The 16,831-nt window shown below is 52.4% G+C and overlaps 1 protein-coding gene across 1 annotated transcript; it reads right to left on the bottom strand.

The window, feature by feature from the left end:
* Window positions 1–3,559: 3,559 nt before the first annotated feature.
* On the bottom strand, window positions 3,560–16,377 carry CHIT1 (chitinase 1). Its single transcript, XM_059414082.1, has 11 exons — window positions 16,274–16,377; window positions 15,187–15,216; window positions 12,455–12,656; window positions 11,825–11,881; window positions 10,063–10,228; window positions 9,706–9,830; window positions 8,879–9,002; window positions 6,513–6,698; window positions 6,089–6,202; window positions 4,520–4,646; window positions 3,560–3,992 (listed from the first exon to the last, which is right to left on the bottom strand). Exons 1-11 carry the CDS (start codon window positions 16,296–16,298, stop codon window positions 3,748–3,750), a joined length of 1,401 nt encoding a protein of 466 aa, XP_059270065.1. The 5' UTR covers window positions 16,299–16,377; the 3' UTR covers window positions 3,560–3,747.
* Window positions 16,378–16,831: the final 454 nt, after the last annotated feature.

Consider the following 16,831-nt stretch of genomic DNA (forward strand, 5'->3'; position numbering starts at 1 on the left):
TGACACAATAGATTGTTCACAAAAGAACAAACACAGATAGCTTGCCAACATAAAAAGATACTAAGTTAATAAATAATTAAGGCAATGGGAGTTTAAACCAAAGTGAGATGCCATTTTACACCTCTCAGATTGGCATAGAGAGAGGGTAGGAATGGTGAGGATGGGTGCACTAGGAACTCTGCAGTGGTAGGGAAGGGCTGTACATCCACTTTGGGAAAATATCTGCCCATACCTAGTAAAGTTGACTTGACATGTGCCCCAAATTCTATGCATATGTACCAATGGACATGTTCAGAGGTACTCATAGCAGTGTTGTCCACATGAACCCAAAAGTGGAAACACCACCAATGCCTACTGACTGCAGAATGTGTAAGTCATGGTTTAGGCACATGGTGGAATACTATACAGCAGTGAAAAGGAGCGGGTTCCAGCTAAGTGAAGAGAAGTGAGCCACAGCAAGCCCACACTGTATGTTTCTACACATGTAAGAACAAAGACAGTCTAGACCAAACAATATCTTGTTTAGGAATATATACACAGTCAGTAAATAAGAAAATGAAGGACTGAACAACCAAAATCTAGCTAGAAGAGTATAGAATTAGGGAGGGGCGCATGAGGAGCTTGGAAAGTACTGGTAATATTGTGTTTCCTCACCTGGGTGATGGACTTATGGGACATATGGAACATACATGTTTTAAACACTCTTTTGTCTATGTGGCAGATTTCATAATTAAAGCAAAATAAACACAATAGAGCTTCAGCTCTCACTGCTTAGGTAGGGTGTAGCACATCTGAAAGTGGGTGCGGGTGGGGGCGCAGAGCTTTGGGTCCACCAGGAGAGCTGGGTCCGGGTTGGGAGGAGGGATGGGGGTTAAGTATTTGCCTGGAGTTCCAGCACGTGTATTAGTCATGGTGGTGAATGTTATGGATATGCTCAGAGAGAAGGCCAGAGGGACCTGTCCTTTACAGGGCTCAGTGGTCATCCCTGTTAGGAGAGTGGCCAGATATTATTCATGAGTGACGTCACCCAAACATGCATGATACAAAAATTTCCTTTCAAACGATATTGCTCAAAGCTCACTCCACCAATATTCCAAGCAGCATTCACACCTGACTCAAAGGCCGGCTCTGCACAGGGGTGCGTCACCTGGTCTATGAGTAAGTGTGGGGGGGCTGGTGGGGCAGGCTGATGGACAAGGATAAAGTTTAGTTTAAAAGGTAGTATTTGGGGCGCCCGGATGGCTCAGTGGGTTAAAGCCTCTGACTTTGGCTCAGGTCATGATTCCAGGGTCCTGGGATCGAGTCCCGCATTGGGCTCTCTGCTCAGCGGGGAGCCTGCTTCCCTTCCTCTCTCTCTACCTGCCTTTCTCCCTACTTGTGATCTCTTTCTCTCTGTCAAATAAATAAATAAAATCTTTTAAAAAAATAAAATAAAAGGTAGTATTTGCTGAGGCACCTGGGTGGACCATTCGGCTAAGCAACCGACTCTTGATTTTGGCTCAGGTCATGATCTCAGAATCCTGAGATCGAGCCCCACCATGGGGCTCCCTGCTCAGTGAAGTGTCTGCTTGAGATTTTCTCTCTCTCTCTCCTTCCCACCACCCCCCTCCCAGTCCATTCTCTTCTCTAAAATAAATAAATAAATATTTAAAAATTTTTTGTTTTAAATAGTATTCGCTTTGGGGGTGGGGCTTAACCTCATGGGGGGTAATGGCAGACATCTGGGGGATTCTTGTGAGAAGCTGGCATGGCTGAGGTAAATGCTGGTGTCTGGGGATATCTGACGCCCACCCTAGGGTAGAATGAAAGGAAGTGAGACCAGGAGACATAGCTGAAGCCCGATAAAGGGTTTGGACTCTGTGCTGATGATGGAGACCCGGCTCTCCAGCCAGTGGAGGCTGCTGGCAGTTACTAAGCACAGAGAGGGTTGGAATTCGATCCAAAATTTAGAAAGATCGATCTGGTGGGTGTGTGGTGGTTGGCCAGGATAGGGGAGGGACTGGAAGCAGGGAGACCAGGAAGAAGGCCGGTGACAGGTGGCACTGGCCTGAGCTAACACAGGGACCATGGATTTGGAGAAGACCAGAGAGAGGCTGTGGTTAATACTGTCCCAGGGTTAAAGCTAGTACCAAGGCAATACTGTGTATTTAGGGGGTCTTGGGCTTTGGATATCCATGCAAGAGCTCATTTTGCCAAAAGGAGACTCTCTGATAGATTATATTTTTTAAAGATGTATTTATTTATTAAAGAGAGGGGAAGGGGCAAAGGGAGAAGGAGACAGGCAGGCTCCCCACTGAGTGTGGAGCCCAATGTGGGGGCTCGATCTCACAACCCTGAGGTCATGACCTGAGCCGAAATCAGGACTCTGTATACTTAACCAACTTAACCACCCAGGTGCCCTTCTCCGCAAAATTCTTGACTTATCCAGCCTCCAGGAGGTAAAGAAAGGACAGAGAAGGGAGGAGGAACGGAAGGCATGAGTGTGCGTCACGAAGAGGAGGGGTTAACCCCACCTGCCGGATGAGTCCACGGGCTTCTGTTTCTCTGCCTGAAGTCCCACAGCTAGTAGGTGGCGGAGCCGGAAGTCAGATCCGCGCTCCCCAAAAGGAAACAGCCACCCTGGACCCCATTCGGAGCAGTGAGGAGGCTCCTGCCAGGCACCGATGTGCCGTATTTCCTTTGAGTGAGGAAGGGACTGTGTGTAAGAGCAGACTGGTGCCCTGGGCTGAAGAAGAACGGATTTGCAAAGGCCTGAGGACGGGCAGGGTGGAGAAGCGGGGAAGGCATTTTTCTAGGGACCCGGGACTGGCCGTACTCACCTGAAGGGTCAGGTCCCGTCCTCCCGCCCACCCATCTCCAGCTGCTGCCCTGAGTCCCACCCTAACACCCAGTGTGGGTAAGTGCAAGGCCGGAAGGACCATTCGGTGATGCGCACTGAATGACCAGGCTTCAACCCAAAGCTGCAAGGGGCATCGGGATGGCTCAGTTATCCGGAGGCTGTGCGTGGCGCTCTGCCGGCCCATCCTGGCCCCTGGAGGCCTCGGTTCTGCATTCAGACGCGGTGGGGGGGGGGGCAGTCAGTCTTCGGTTTCAATTCCTGTGAAACGAGGATATCATTGTCCCTGCCTTTTCTGGCCCATCAGAGCCATAGGAGACATAAGGCAAGGGAGGGGCTTAAAAGAGGAGTCATCTCAAAGAGAGCGCTCAGTAGCTACCTGGGGCCTGGAATCCCATTTTCCTGCTAATCGGTGCCGCGGAGTCCCGAGGGCCAAGCAAAGCTCTTCTCTGCCGCCATCTAGTGTGAATCTTGGGGATGACACCTGAGCGGAGGCAGGCAGAAAGAGCTCTCTGGTGGTCACCCGGGTTCTGAGAGCTGCTGGCTGGGATGTGGTGAGAGGTGATGCGGGGCCTCTCACACCCCAAATGGACAGCCTTCTCACCTGGTTCACACCTCTGCGTGCCTTACGCTACCCTCTCCTCGTGGCTTCCCCACCTCCCCTGTTTTAATCAACAGGGTGCTTAGAGAGGCACTGTAAGTCACAGCACTCACTCGGGACAGTGGAGTGCAAACCAGATTTATTTTGCAAGTAAAAGAGGCAGCCCAGGAGAGCCAGGACAAAAGGAAGCAAGGCTGAGAGGTCTGGGGGATTGCAGGCCCCCCACCCCCGGAGAGCTGTTAAGGCAGGCCATGGAGTGACCCTGGGCCCTGGCCTGGTTGGTGGCTGCGGCTCTAGGGGTCTCAGGTGCTCATCTCCACGTGCAGCATTTGCAGGAGTTGCTGAACACCAGGCTCTGCGGGCAGCTCTGCTGGAATAGTCTCCCCCCTGCACAGGTGTAGAAGCTGCTCCGGTCCTGAGGGTTAGGGTAGAGCCCGTCGGCTTTGCGTTGGCAGAAGGTGTCCTGTTTGAGACCGGGGCCATGCTCAGGTTCAGAAGGCCGGCCTGGTATGGGGACTTCAGGTTCTATGGTGCCTGAAGGCATAGAGGGAAGACCTGGGGAGAGAGGGAAGATTCAGCCAGGTCTCCCCCAAGGGATCCCAACCCACAGGCAGAGAGCGGCCAGGTACCCCAGGTGGAGAACAGCCTGACAGCAGCCATGCCCTTCGGCACTGCTCAGCGGGACACGTGGGGGCAGGCCGTGGGCAAGAGGCCGTCAATAGCCATCTTCTATCTGCACAGACCAGCAAGGACCACCGGGGGTCTCGCACTGCAGGCTGAGGGCAAACTATTTTCCCTTTAAAAGGAGAGGCGTGAGCTGCGGTTCCTGGGCTGAGGGCCCCCAGAGGGAAGCCCCGGTTACCAACACTCCCAAAGGGCATTGCCACAGTCAGAAAGGGGAAGAAGAGCCTGGAAAGAGAATGATTTCAACAGTTTCCTTAGCCCCCAGAGCGCATGAAATTTGGGAAATTGCAGTACTGGGCAAAGTTGTTTCCTCAGAAGGAGCCAGGACCTGCAGCTCACAGAGCGGGTGTTGGTACCCTAGCCACAGATTCTGCCTCTGCCCCCGGCTCTTTACTCACTCAGCTCCAGCTGCAGTGCCTTGATGAGGGGGTAGTGGCCCTGGTTACAGAAGAAGCCAGCAAAGTCGTCCATGTCCAGTGCCCAGACCATGGCCCCGCCCAGGCCCTTCTGCTTCAGATAGCTGGCCTGTGTGGGGAGCAAGGTACAGGTGGCGGAGTCTGGGGCAGCCTGGGCAGGCCGCCCCACAGTCCCTCCTCTGGCTTCCTCACTGAGACAGGGCTCTTGTTTCCAGCACCCCCAGGCCAGGAGCAGTCCAGGCTTCCGGACACAGGCCCAGGCTGGAAGCCCAGGAGACTGAGACCTGACCCCCCACTGGGCACAAGTCATTCTGGAATCCTCTCATCTCAGCAGGAGTATGGCCTGGGGTGGGGGTGAGGGTGGAGGAATGAGAAGTGGGTGTGTGTGAACTTCCCTAGGTTGGAAGCTTTAACATCTCCGTCTTTCCTGGGCTGAGCTGCTATGTTTGGGGGCACTGCCTGCTGGTTGTGATGAATCCAGTTACCATAGGGACGACAAAGCTTCCCCAGAAATCTGATCAATTTCCCTATCTTCAGGTCTTTGTCCTCCCTTGAGGGCCTTCTCTCCCCGACTAGATCCCCAACTCGTCCCTGGGAAAGGGTTGTGTGTTCTCTTAAGGGGCTTCCCTATCCCTCTAAGCCTGCCAGGGGTCGGGGGAGGCCCTGGCGTGAGGCGGGGGCTGGAAGGTAGGGCAGGTCTGAGGCCCATGCACCTTCTCTGCTTTCAGACTTTCTCAAAGACCCTTCCATCATGACCCCTTCTCCTGTCTCCTCCAGCTGGGATCACACTCCCTGCTCAATTCTTCCAGAGCCTTTGATCTACTCCTCTAGGAAGACCTGCCATTCCCTGCATCGGAAGGGAAGTGACTTGTCCAGAAGGCACCCTGTGGTGCCTCTATAGGAGGTCACGATCTCATGGGAGAGAGAGTCATGGAAACACATAAATGCAGGGGTGGGGTAACTGGGTGATAGACCTTGGTGGGGGGATGTGATGTAAAGAGCACTGGGCATTATATAAGACTAATGAATCACAGATCTGTACCTCTGAAACCAACATTTTATGTTACTCGATTGAATTTAAATTTAAAAATGTCAAAAAAAAAGAGAAAGAAATACATAAATGCACTCTTTTTCAGCCACTGATATTGAGCAAGAGTTGGTTGGGGTGGGTCATATAAGTAAACGAAAAACTCTATACTCTGAACATGCACTAAATACTGTCAATGAGCTTAATAAAAGGATACACCTCACTGTATGTATTTCTTCTCTCCCTGTGTCTGTAGAATTTGTATTTTGTTGAATACAAATGCAAGTATGTCATAAAATACAAATTCTTTCAAGAGTGTTACTCATGGTAGAGCGACTTTTTGTGATTGCGTCTTAATCAATAGGTGGTAAAAATGTAAAATGCTATCACGAGAAGGTTTGTGACATGTTGAGATATTTTACAGGAGACTTCTCTTTGAAGAGGTTCTGAATGCTACCGTTCAGTGCTATTGACAGCCTTGGGCCCACCCAGGTCCACCCCCTCCCAACAGGGCTGGGTCTCACCTTGGTTTTGAAGCTCTCCACGTCATCGAAACCCACCCACTGGTTGCCCTGCAATGCATAGGGCACCTTCTGGTCCTCGATTCTGTGCTGAGTGGCCCCCTTCCAGGAGCAGACCTGTAGGAGCAGAGGGCAGAGCTGGGGAGCCTGGGGAGGAGGGACCTGTGCCTCCTTGGCCAAGAGGAGACCAGAGAGTGGAAAACTCCTGTCTGAGGGAACCTGCAGGACCTAGGAGGTTCCAGATTGAATGACCTAGAACCCTGGATTCAATGAGGCACTGGGGTTTAACGATGATACAAAATGACAGATAGGGATGGAATTCGCCAGGCCAGAATTCACTTTGCCTGGCATCCTCATTCAGAAACTATGGGAGAAGCAGCAGCCCCCCACCCCACCCCATATGAGGGGTGGCTGTGGATTGTCCTACCTCATAGTAAGCCAGTAGCCCTCCCTCTCTGGTGAAGGGGCCAGGGGTTCCAGGCCCCCTGGTTGGGGCCCCCACTCCAGTGTCTGATGGGGAGGCCAGGGTGAAGGAGCGTCCGTAGGTGGGCATGCCAAGGATCAGTTTGTTGGCAGGGGTCCCCTTCTGCAGCCACAGCTGCACGGCGGAGTCCTGATGAGGGATGAGGAGGAGCAGGGTTAACTCGCTTTGCCTCTGGCCTGGTTCTGGCCGTCCAAAGCCAGGAGCTTCAGAGGAACACCACAGGCCTTAGTAGTGTTCCAAGCCTGTCCTGTCTTCTTTAGGTCCTGTCTTAGATCTTTGACCCCAAAGAGAGAGAAGCCGCATGGCACTCTGGCCGACGAGCATGAGCTTTGTAGTCTGACAACCATTTACAGAGCCAATATTTATGGATAACCGCCCCCCGCACCCCCCCGCCCTGGGAACCGGGCTAGATGCTCGGGATGCGTCAAAGCGCAAAGCGGCCGAGATCCCTGCCTGGGTCAGCCGCGTCACCACTTCACTTTGCTGAGCCTCAGGCTTCCTGTCCATAACATGAAAACAATTAAAATGGCAAGAATTGCAAGATATTGCGCAGCTAGAAGGTCCAGCAAAACGCAGCCAGGGGAAGCTGTGATCACGCTTGAGCTCATAGTCATTTGAAGTTCCACCCAGTATGGGAGCCGGGAACCTCGTCTCCTTTATCTCTATGTCCCTCGTGCCTAGAACAGTGCTCAACACTTGGGTGCTCCAACAGGAAGAACCAATGAGTTCACGGCGTCCTCATGTGTCCCCGCCAGGACTTTTTCCCTCACGCATGACTTGACGTGACACCCCCTGCCTGTGACATGCAGAGGTGCTCAGTCTAAGGATTTGGGATAAATGAATAGGGAAGACCCCGCCCCCAGGTCAGGATTACAGGCTCGCTTCCCCCAGGAAGCTGCACCGTTCAAATCCAAGTCCTCCTGTCACTCCGTCCCCTCCTAGCACTTAAGGAAGGGACACTTCTCACTAAATGCATCTGTATTTCTTTCTTTCTGCTGGTCTACATGATTTATCTCTGATCAGACTGGAGCTTTTCGAAGGCAGAGGGTGGGCCCCCCTGCTGAGCTCTATGGCACTTGGTGCACGTTTGGAAAAGTCACTCTGTGGCCAGAAGCAGTCGTGGACACACAGTACAGAGAGCAGAAGGCCTCCTCCTAAGAGGAGAAGGGCCTCCCTTCCCCTACGTGGATTGAAGGCGCACGGCCTGGACAGCCTAGTGCTGGTGGGACTTCCGGGCCCTCGACTCTCAGCTGAACATCTCTGGGTATTTCCCTGCTGGGCTGGGCTGGCTTCCCCCCGGGACCTGCACAGTTTTCCAGATGGGGGTGCAGGGGCTGGGCTCAGTGTGAACTCAAATACCCAAAGATGTGTCCCTTATTTGTGAAAGAGCCCCAGAAGTCGAAGATGTTCTATCCTAGCTGATAGACTAGAATGTGGGCTCCCCCAAATTAAAAAGCATTTTTATTTAGGGTGTTTTTGTTTGTCTATTTTGAATAGAAACAATTCGGTTATTCTTAACTTTTTAAAAAATGTAGAGTGGGCTTATAAACAACCCTCTGGGCTGCTCCACCAGGGTGAGCCGGGCAGGAAGCCTCCACCCACCCCAGCCTGAAACCAAACCTGCCCTTTCCAGGGTCTGGGGTGGGGGAGGAGGAGGCCCAACCCCGAGGGATATCCGCTGACGTGTTATTAGTTTGGGAAAGCTTCTGTCTCTGAAAGCACCTTCCACAAGGTCAATCAGAGTGACCAGGAGGGAAAGTTAACCCATGGTCTTAAAGGAAATGTGGTGGGGGATGTGAAGAAAGCGAGAAGTCATTTTTGTAGGACACTGAAGGTGAAAGACAGCCTCTCAACGAGTCACTGCTTTGTTTGATGTCGTTAAATTGGTTTGCTGTGTCTACTATCAGCCAGGATGCTAAATAGGAGAACAGGAGTAAGGTTTCCCCTCAGCATTTGCACAGGAAGAGAAAAGAAACAAGCAAAGGAAGAGAAAGTCCCAGCAACTCTGCGCTATTGGTTATCCTGCTTTTGTTTCCATTAGGGCCTCAGACTGGGGGCGCCTGGGGGGCTCAGTCAGTTAAAGCTTTGTCTTTGGCTCAGGTCAGGATCCCAGGGTCCTGGGATCAGGCTCCCAGCTCAGCGGGGAGTCTGCTTCTCCCTCTCCCTCTGTCCCTCAGCACCACCCGGCCCAGGCTCTTGCTCTCTCTCAAATAAATAAATAAATAAATAAAATCTTAAAAAAAAAAAAAAAAAGCCACCTGACAGGGCCTGGGAATGAGGAGTCCTGCCTCCCCACTGCAACCACTCACCACGTTCAATTCGGCTGCTGCCCCGCTCTCCCCCCGCCTCTTGTAGAGGGGGCTGTTGTGTCCGGTGGTCTTCTCAAAAGAGCCATGGAAGTCATAAGCCATGAGGCTAAGAAAGTCCAGGTTCCTGCAGGAGGTGTGGGGAGAAGGGTGAGGGGCTAGCGAGCAACCCCTCCTTGCTCCTTCTTGCACTCCCTGTGGGGCCAAGGACGGGCCCTCATGGTAAGACGCAGGGGTACAGGGTCATCCCCAGTCTGTAAGAGGTGATTAGACAGCACTGCCTTGTTCCCCCCAAGCTCCCAGTATTGAGGTCATTGTCATTCACACTGTGGGGTTAGCAACTCCCATCTCTGGCATCCCTCCTCCAGCAAGCTCAGGACACCTCCTGCTTTCACCATTCTGGAGGGAAATCTAGCTCAGTGTTGCTCAAATTTTTGTGTGCCCGCAAATCACCTGGGAACCTCATCCGAACACAGGCCCTACTTTAGGAGGCCCGTGGTAGGGTCAGATTCCGCGTCTCTAACAGGCACGCGGGTGCACACGCAGCACGTCAGTGTGCAGGAATCGAGCTGACTCGTCCTCTGGCCTTCACACTTGCCCTCCCAGGGTACTTGATGTTAAGACTGAGTTTCCAAGGAAAAGGGCAAGGATTCCGAAAGAGAGCATCGGGACCCTGGAGCAGCAGACAGGGGGAGCAGATCCTTCCTGGGTCCGCTGCTGGAGGGGCCCGTCTTTCCCAGAACGACACCTCGCAGGTGAGCACCTGCTCTCCTCCTGGGGCAGCTCAGCTTTGGAGCACGCAGGTTCCATATAATATGCCTGAGACTCACTGAGCAATTTTGTCCACCTCGTATCCGGCATCTATGTTCGTTCTCCCGGCTGGGACGGCTGCGCTCAGAAGAAGGCGTTCCTTCCCCGAAGTCTGGGCTTCCTGTTGGAAGGCTTTGGCCAGGTCCTGCAGGGGCAGCTCAGGGTGAGCCCAGAGGCAGGGACCAGCTAGGTCCCTGGGGGCCCCAAGCAGATGTTCCCCTTTGGGAGTCTGAAAACCGACCGCAGGGTTGATCTGTGCTATGCTAACACACAAGACAGTGGGCCCTGGGGACAGAGCAGCATTCATGTGTCCCCTGAGGCCGTTGATTTGGGCCCCCCTGGCCAGCAGGCTGACCCCCTCCCCCGCCCAGCCACACCTGCACCAGGGCTGTGAAGCGCTGCTTGTCTGAAGGAGGGCTCCCCCGGCTTCCTGGGTACTCCCAGTCAAGGTCAAGGCCATCAAAACCATGATTGCGCAGAAACTTAATGGCTGAGTTGACAAAGATCTGACGGTTGCTGGCTGTCGCCACCATATCTGTGAACCTGTGGGGTTATGAAGGGCTTTGTGGGCCTGCCTTGCTGACAAGGGGGGGCCTCTCTCTCCCTCAGACGCAAGTGAAAAACTCCTCTGGATATTGGTGGTCCGCCATTGGGCCGGGGGTGGGGGGCATGGCATGCTGGGAGGGCTGCGTCAGAAGCCTGTTGCAATGTTGGCCCTGGAGCTATCAGCCTGGCCTTGGAAAAGAGACGGTCTGAAGTGTGTCCTGTCCCCAGGGCACACTGACTTGTCTGGAGCTTTGCCTCCCTAATTCCCTCCACCAGCCTGCTGCCATGTCCTTGCTCAGGGAACTGTCCTACCCTGAACCGGAGCTAGCTGTCAGTCCAACGGGGAGGTTTAGAAAAGAAGAAAGATCAGTTTCTAAAATGAACGGGGAGAGTACAGCAAGGTGAGTGAGGATCTGGGCAACCCGAGAGCCGGCTGCTCTGTCCCTGGTCGGTTCACATGGTCATTTTCTTCAAACTCGCATATGTAAAAGGCTTGTGCTATTACCAGATCAGAGCTCCGCGAAATCCCGCGCCGCCCGAGGAACCCCCTTCCCCTCATCCTCCTGACTGCCAGGATCCCTCTAAGAAGTGTCTCAAGGTTATAGACTAATCTTATTTTAGTTGGTTTTCTATTGATTTATTAATTTAATTAATTTAACTAATTAGTTCTGAAGTGGGATCCACGTGCCAGGATCCCCAGGCTAAGAACCCCTTATTCCAGTAAAAAATCTGCATATATACAGTATTTGGGGAAGGTGGGCCATAGGTTTCATTGGGTTTTCAAAAGGGCCCATGATCCAGAAAGTTTTAGAAATGGGATGTCTGGGTGGCTCAGTTGGTTAAGTGTCTGCCTTCAGTTCATGATCCTGGGGTCCTGGGATCAAGCCCCAAATCGGGCTCTTTGCTGAGTGGGAAGCCTGCTTCTTCCTCTGTCTGCCACTCCCCTTGCTTGTGCTTTCATTCTCTCTGTCTCTCTCTAACAAATAAATAAATAAATAAAATCTTTAAAAAAAAACACACACACAAAGTTTTAGAAAGAATAGTTTAGAACTTTGGGAACCTTGTATTCTGGACTTTCTAGGAAATGTCTAGGTTCAAATACCTCATTCTGTTATCTCTATAATTCCTCAAAAATGTCCTAGAAATGCCAGTATTTTTGGCAGCCAAGCTCGCTCTCACAAATGGCCTTTGACACCCAGAAGTGGAACAAAAATTCTCAGATAAGGTATCCTGTTTTAGAGCTCAGAAAATATAGACACTCTTGTGTTCCCTGGGATTAGTTAGGAATCTCCCTTGACCCATTTCTAGGAGGAAGAGACTGAGAACTGGAACGGGGTCAGAATCTGTCCTGTGCTGCTGGCGAGGCTGGGTGTGTAACAAACATTCTGGAGCTCAGCCTCCTCCACGGCCCTCCCAGGGAGGTTCCAAGAGCCCAAGAGGAAGGTCAGCCCCAAGACTCCAGGCTCCCCTCCCGACCCCCTTGCTCTGATTACACTTCAGCCTGATCTGATTCCCTGACCAGGGCTCTCTCTTGCCAGTGAGTCAGGTCCCCACCCAGTGGCTCTGCCCTACAGGTGCCCACGGCCAACTCACTTCTGGGTGCCGAAGTTCCAGCCCCCGATGGCAAGCAGTGTCTTCAGCTTGGGATTCCTAGGAAAGATAACACATGCTGGTATTTACAGATTTTAACACCCAGCCAGGTTTTGGGGCTCACCTCACTGATGGAGAAAGCAAGGGGTGGTAGGTGCTCTGATGGGCACTGATGGGGTGGGGGCTGTGTAAGTCCCTATGCACAGCTCTAGATTGCGAAAGAAAAGGCATGTTCCTGCCTTCAAGGGCTCCCATCTCGCTGGGGAGATAGACACACAAAGAACTCAGAAATGAGAGATCAGGTGGATCCACAGAAAGGCTTTGTCAAAGTGGGGATGGTGCTTGAGCTAGAGGATGGATAGACTTTAGGAAGAAGAAGGGCCTGCATTCCCAGCAGAAGGAAGCAGTTTCCCAACCCAGAGCCCACGTAGACTTAAACCGAAAGGGGCCTTAAGGAGTCCCTGTCTATGCCTACCTCTTCCACATAAGCACGGGAAAGCCCAGAGAGGTGATGTGACTTGCCCAAAGCCACACAGCAAGTCTATAGCCTCACTGCAGTGCTGGGGAAGATTTCTGGCTCTGAGAGGAGGTACCTGGCTTCTCTACTTCCCATCCCCCTCCAGAGCAGCTCACATCTTCTTCAGGCCGTTGAACTCCTGGTATAACACCTCGTCATTCCACTCTAGAGAACTGAGCTGGTGACTGTTCATGCCGGCAAAGGCGTAGATGAGGTGGGTGCACAGGTTTGGGTCCACATCCTTGGGTAAGAAGTGAGCGGCCCCCTGTCTGTACTGGGCCCAGTTGGTGAAGTAGCAAACCAGCTTTGCGGCAGAGCCTGGCCATTGGGGACAAAGAAAAGAAATGGCGGTCATAAAGGTCCGCTGAGGACCGGCACCTTCCGCCCAGGGCAGAACTACATAATGTCAGAGACTCTGGACCGGCTGAAGGCAGGGAGGCAGAACTTTCAAAATGCAGCATGGAATACTTCAGAAGTTTCATTCAAACGCAAACACATGAAGTAGCAGGAAAGAGGGCCCAGTTACATGCTTGCATTCATGTTTTAGTCTTGCTTTTAGAAAAGTTTTATTTCTTGCAGAGGATCTAGGTTTATTAATATCGCTGATACGGTTCTAATGAAGAGCTTATTTAATCTAGGAAAAGGTGGGGCATGCGTGGGTGGCTCAGTTATTAAGCAGCTGCCTTGGGCTCAGATCATGATCCCAGGGTCCTGGGATCAAGTCCCGCATCAGGCTCCCTGCTCAGAGGGAAGCCTGCTTCTTCTTCCTCTCCCACTCCCCCTGCTGTGTTCCCTCTCTCACTGTGTCTCTATCAAATAAATAAATAAAAGCTTAAAAAAATTAATCTAGGAAAAGGCAGCTTATTTCTGGAATCCCCAGAAAGTTTGGGAACTTTGGGGGAAGGATGCCTGTTTCTAGGGGGTTGGTCTAGCAGTCACGGCCCCCACAGAGGCCAGCGTTATGCTAGGTTGACCAGATAACCAGACAGGGAGAAGGCTGATTTTTTATTCCTGCATCTGTCAGAAATGCATTTTGGGGCGACTCCCTCTTCAGCTCTGGCCCAGGGCCCCCACTGGAAAATGACTGTGTGGTCTCTGAGGTCTCTTCCAGAACTTGTGGTCTATGAGGGTATGGTTTGCACAAGCCAACATTTTATGCCACGAACGGCGGAATCATGGGTTTGTACTGGAGCACATCTATGGCCAGTGTCTAGACCCTAGGACTTCCTTTAGCCCCGACAGGGTCTCTCTGCAGTCCCCTTTGGCTTCTAAGCGGCTAGTGAAAGGTCAGGCGAGAGAGAAGAGGTGCAAAGTGTCTACAGGAGGCTGTGTGGAAACCCAGAGCATGAGGGGCTGTCTGGGACTCCCCTGGGCAGATGGGTAGCTCCCAAAGGAGAATTTTGAGTCCTTGGGGGGTCACCAGCTCTAGCCAGAGGCCATGCAGGAGTAGAACTTGCCAGTGGGGACTGGAAGTGTAGTCTGGACTGATGTAGGGGGAGGACTGGTGAACTCCTCAAAGCAAAGGGTTAACCCGGGGAACAATACATCCTAGGACTATCTAGGAAGAAGCATGGAGGTTCTTCTTACATCATATCTTGTTATATCTAATATCGCGCATGGATTTTTGTACTATAGCGGCAATAAAATGCGGTGGTTAAAAGCAGGGTCTCTGGAATTCTAATGCCTGGGCTGAAATCCCAGCTCTGCCACCTTTGAGCCAGGTTACTCAGCTTCCTGCTCCAAACCATGAGAATGATCATGGTTTCTCTCTCAAAGGACTGTTGTATGAAGAAAGAGTAAATATATTATATTAAATACTCAGAACAGTGCTAGCGGACAGCAAGCTCTATTCTAAGTGCTTTACATGTGTTCCCCCTTCATTCACACAAGACTCTGTTAATATATACACCAGACCATAAGCCCAGAGTAACTTGGGCTGAAGCTTTTAGGGAAATCTTCAACCTTTCTTCCCCACGTTTGTTTTTTCTGTGGCTCCTGGCTGTTGCCTCCTGTGAGACGAGGAGGGCAGCCGTTTGTCTAACGTCACAGCCCAGCCTCAAGATGAGGGTCTGAGAAGCCAGCATTCCTGGAGCCGCTGACGCACAAGGAGTGGGGTGGGAAGGGAACCCCAGAATCCTAGTTGCTGAGCATCCTCCGGAGATCTCGCACCTGTCCGAGATGGGAAGAGGTCCCCTCGGGCTCTCCCGAGCCCTATATGCCATCAGTCCAACAGAAACAGGAGTGGGTGTGTTGTCCAGGCGGAGCTAAGGGGCTGGGGCATGGAGCTGGGTGAGCCTTGGGCTCCTTACCTCCAGTAGCTCACCGCTGGTCAGGGAGACATCTACACTGATCATTAGCAACCCTGATGTACACATAGGGAAATGTGTTCAGCTCTGTGAGAGCACAGAGGCTGCAGCAAGGGACCTCAGGGAAGACCCGAGAGAGCTTGACAGTGAAGCTGGCCCCAGGGTCACGCAGTTCAGCTAGTGGGTAAGGCAGTAAGAACCTGTTTCTGGCACAAGGACACCTGTAGGGGTCTGACCTTTGGAGGAGAGGCCCCATGGAAATCTGGCAAGCGCTCTCAATGTGGGGTGGGGGTCGGGGTGCGGAGTGAGTGCGGAGGGGAGCAGAGGAAGGGGCTGCGGGAACCCAGGGCTAGCCTCAAGAAGGTGTCGCTTACCCTCCCCCTCCAAAAAAAAGGGGGCGTCCAACTCTTGATCTCAGCTCAGGTCTTGATCTCAGGGTTGTGAGTTCAAGCCCCGTGTTGGGCTCCACGCTGGGTGTGGAGCCTACTTCAAACAAACAACAATCAAAGAAACAACAAAACTGCAAAGAAGACTCCACTCACCCCATTGGATTGTCAGCAGAACCATCAAACCTAAGGCGGCACAAGAGAGAAGGCGGAGGTTAACTGTTCATTCGTATTTTTCCTGGACCCTGTCTGCTTCTTGAAGCCTGGGAGGTAGGGGTGGTCAGAGAGGGGTAGGCAAAGGAAGGTTTTCTCTGAATCACACTTCTGTCCAAAAGGGACCCAGGAGGGTACTGGGTCCATCCCTTCGCCCCGGCCAGATGGCAGGGGCCCCTCCCTGGCCTGGACTAGCCCCAGAGCTGAGGGAAGTTTCTGCGAGGGAAGATGGTTCGTCCCTAGAGCCCTCAGTGGAGAGTGGAGTGTATTTAGGAAGATTCTAGGAAAACCCCTGACTCGTGAGGTTTCAGAGAGAATGTTTCTCTTTTGGAGCAAGCAGAAAACCTGTCCTGGGGCTGTTACGAGCCAGTGTGGAAGAGCTAGGCCAGAGACACCGTCTCTCCATGCGGCCTCTGTGCCTCTGCTCACCTCCACGAGTTTCCTACTTTGTGCTGCTTTCCTGACGCACCTCACAAGAGCTTGGTTGAATTACCAGCATCCTTGGAGACCTCAGGCCCAGCAGGACTCCTTTAGAAAGATTTATTTCACCTTTCTGGTGACCTTGGATGTTTCTGTTATCCTAATAGAACCTATGGGAACACTTGCAAGGACACCCAGGTCATGGCTCCCGGGCTGTCCTCTTTCTTACTGAACAACCAGCACAGGGTTGAATCCTTGTGGGAAGAATCCATTGCCAGTGGGCATCCCTTGAAAAAGGCCAAACACAGAAGCCTAAGAACATGGAAAGAGAAAACCACCCACTGCCGTGGTGTTCACCGACTCTGGGCTTGCAGGACAGGAGGAGGAAAAGTCCATTTGAGCCCATTGAGAAAAGCCTTTTCTTGCAGCACAAAGACTCTTGGATTGAAAGAGCCCAGGGGGACCCCACAGGAATGGAATGACCCTCTGAAGTTCTCCCGAATGTTCCTGCTTCCTTGCAGACAGCACCAAAAAGCCACCTAATAGCTACATTCTCACCTCCTCACAGCTGCCCATGCCCAGCCCACTCTCCCAGACAGTGCCCACTCACCTGCCCAGGCCATGGACCGTGCCATGGTGCTGGCTCGGCATCAGACTCCAGCCAGTGTCACTGGCTTGCTAGATCTTCTCTCCTTTTATCGGGCTGCACTGTTCCACTGAAGCCTGGAGTGTTGAAATCGGGGGTGGCGGAGGCGGGAGAGGGGAGCTGGGGTGTGGCGTGAAGGGCTAGGGTGTCACATATCGTGGATTGGGCAAACCTAACACAATGGCCTTTAGCAATTCTTAGTTCTCTGGAACAATCACAGAGTGTAAACTGGGCCCTTGGCATGATCCAACTGCGTGGGTCAAGAGAGGGAAGCAGGAAGTGATTCTAAGCATCCTGCTGGATCAGCCTGGTTCTGATTTCCTTGGTGGGGTGTTGATGAAGACCGCGAGTGACCTATTGCTTAATGGGCTTGGTGGGGGAACGCGAAGAGGAATGATTCACAAGTCAGGGAAGCTGGACGCCCGACCAGCCTGGTGGTTCCTTCTCCACTGTTCCCTCTGGAATTCACTTGCCCTCCCTGTAAGATGGTGGGGTTGCAAATATAATGTGTATTTCATGAAA

This window comes from Mustela nigripes, chromosome 10 (genome assembly GCF_022355385.1).
Source record: "Mustela nigripes isolate SB6536 chromosome 10, MUSNIG.SB6536, whole genome shotgun sequence".
NCBI lineage: Eukaryota > Metazoa > Chordata > Mammalia > Carnivora > Mustelidae > Mustela > Mustela nigripes.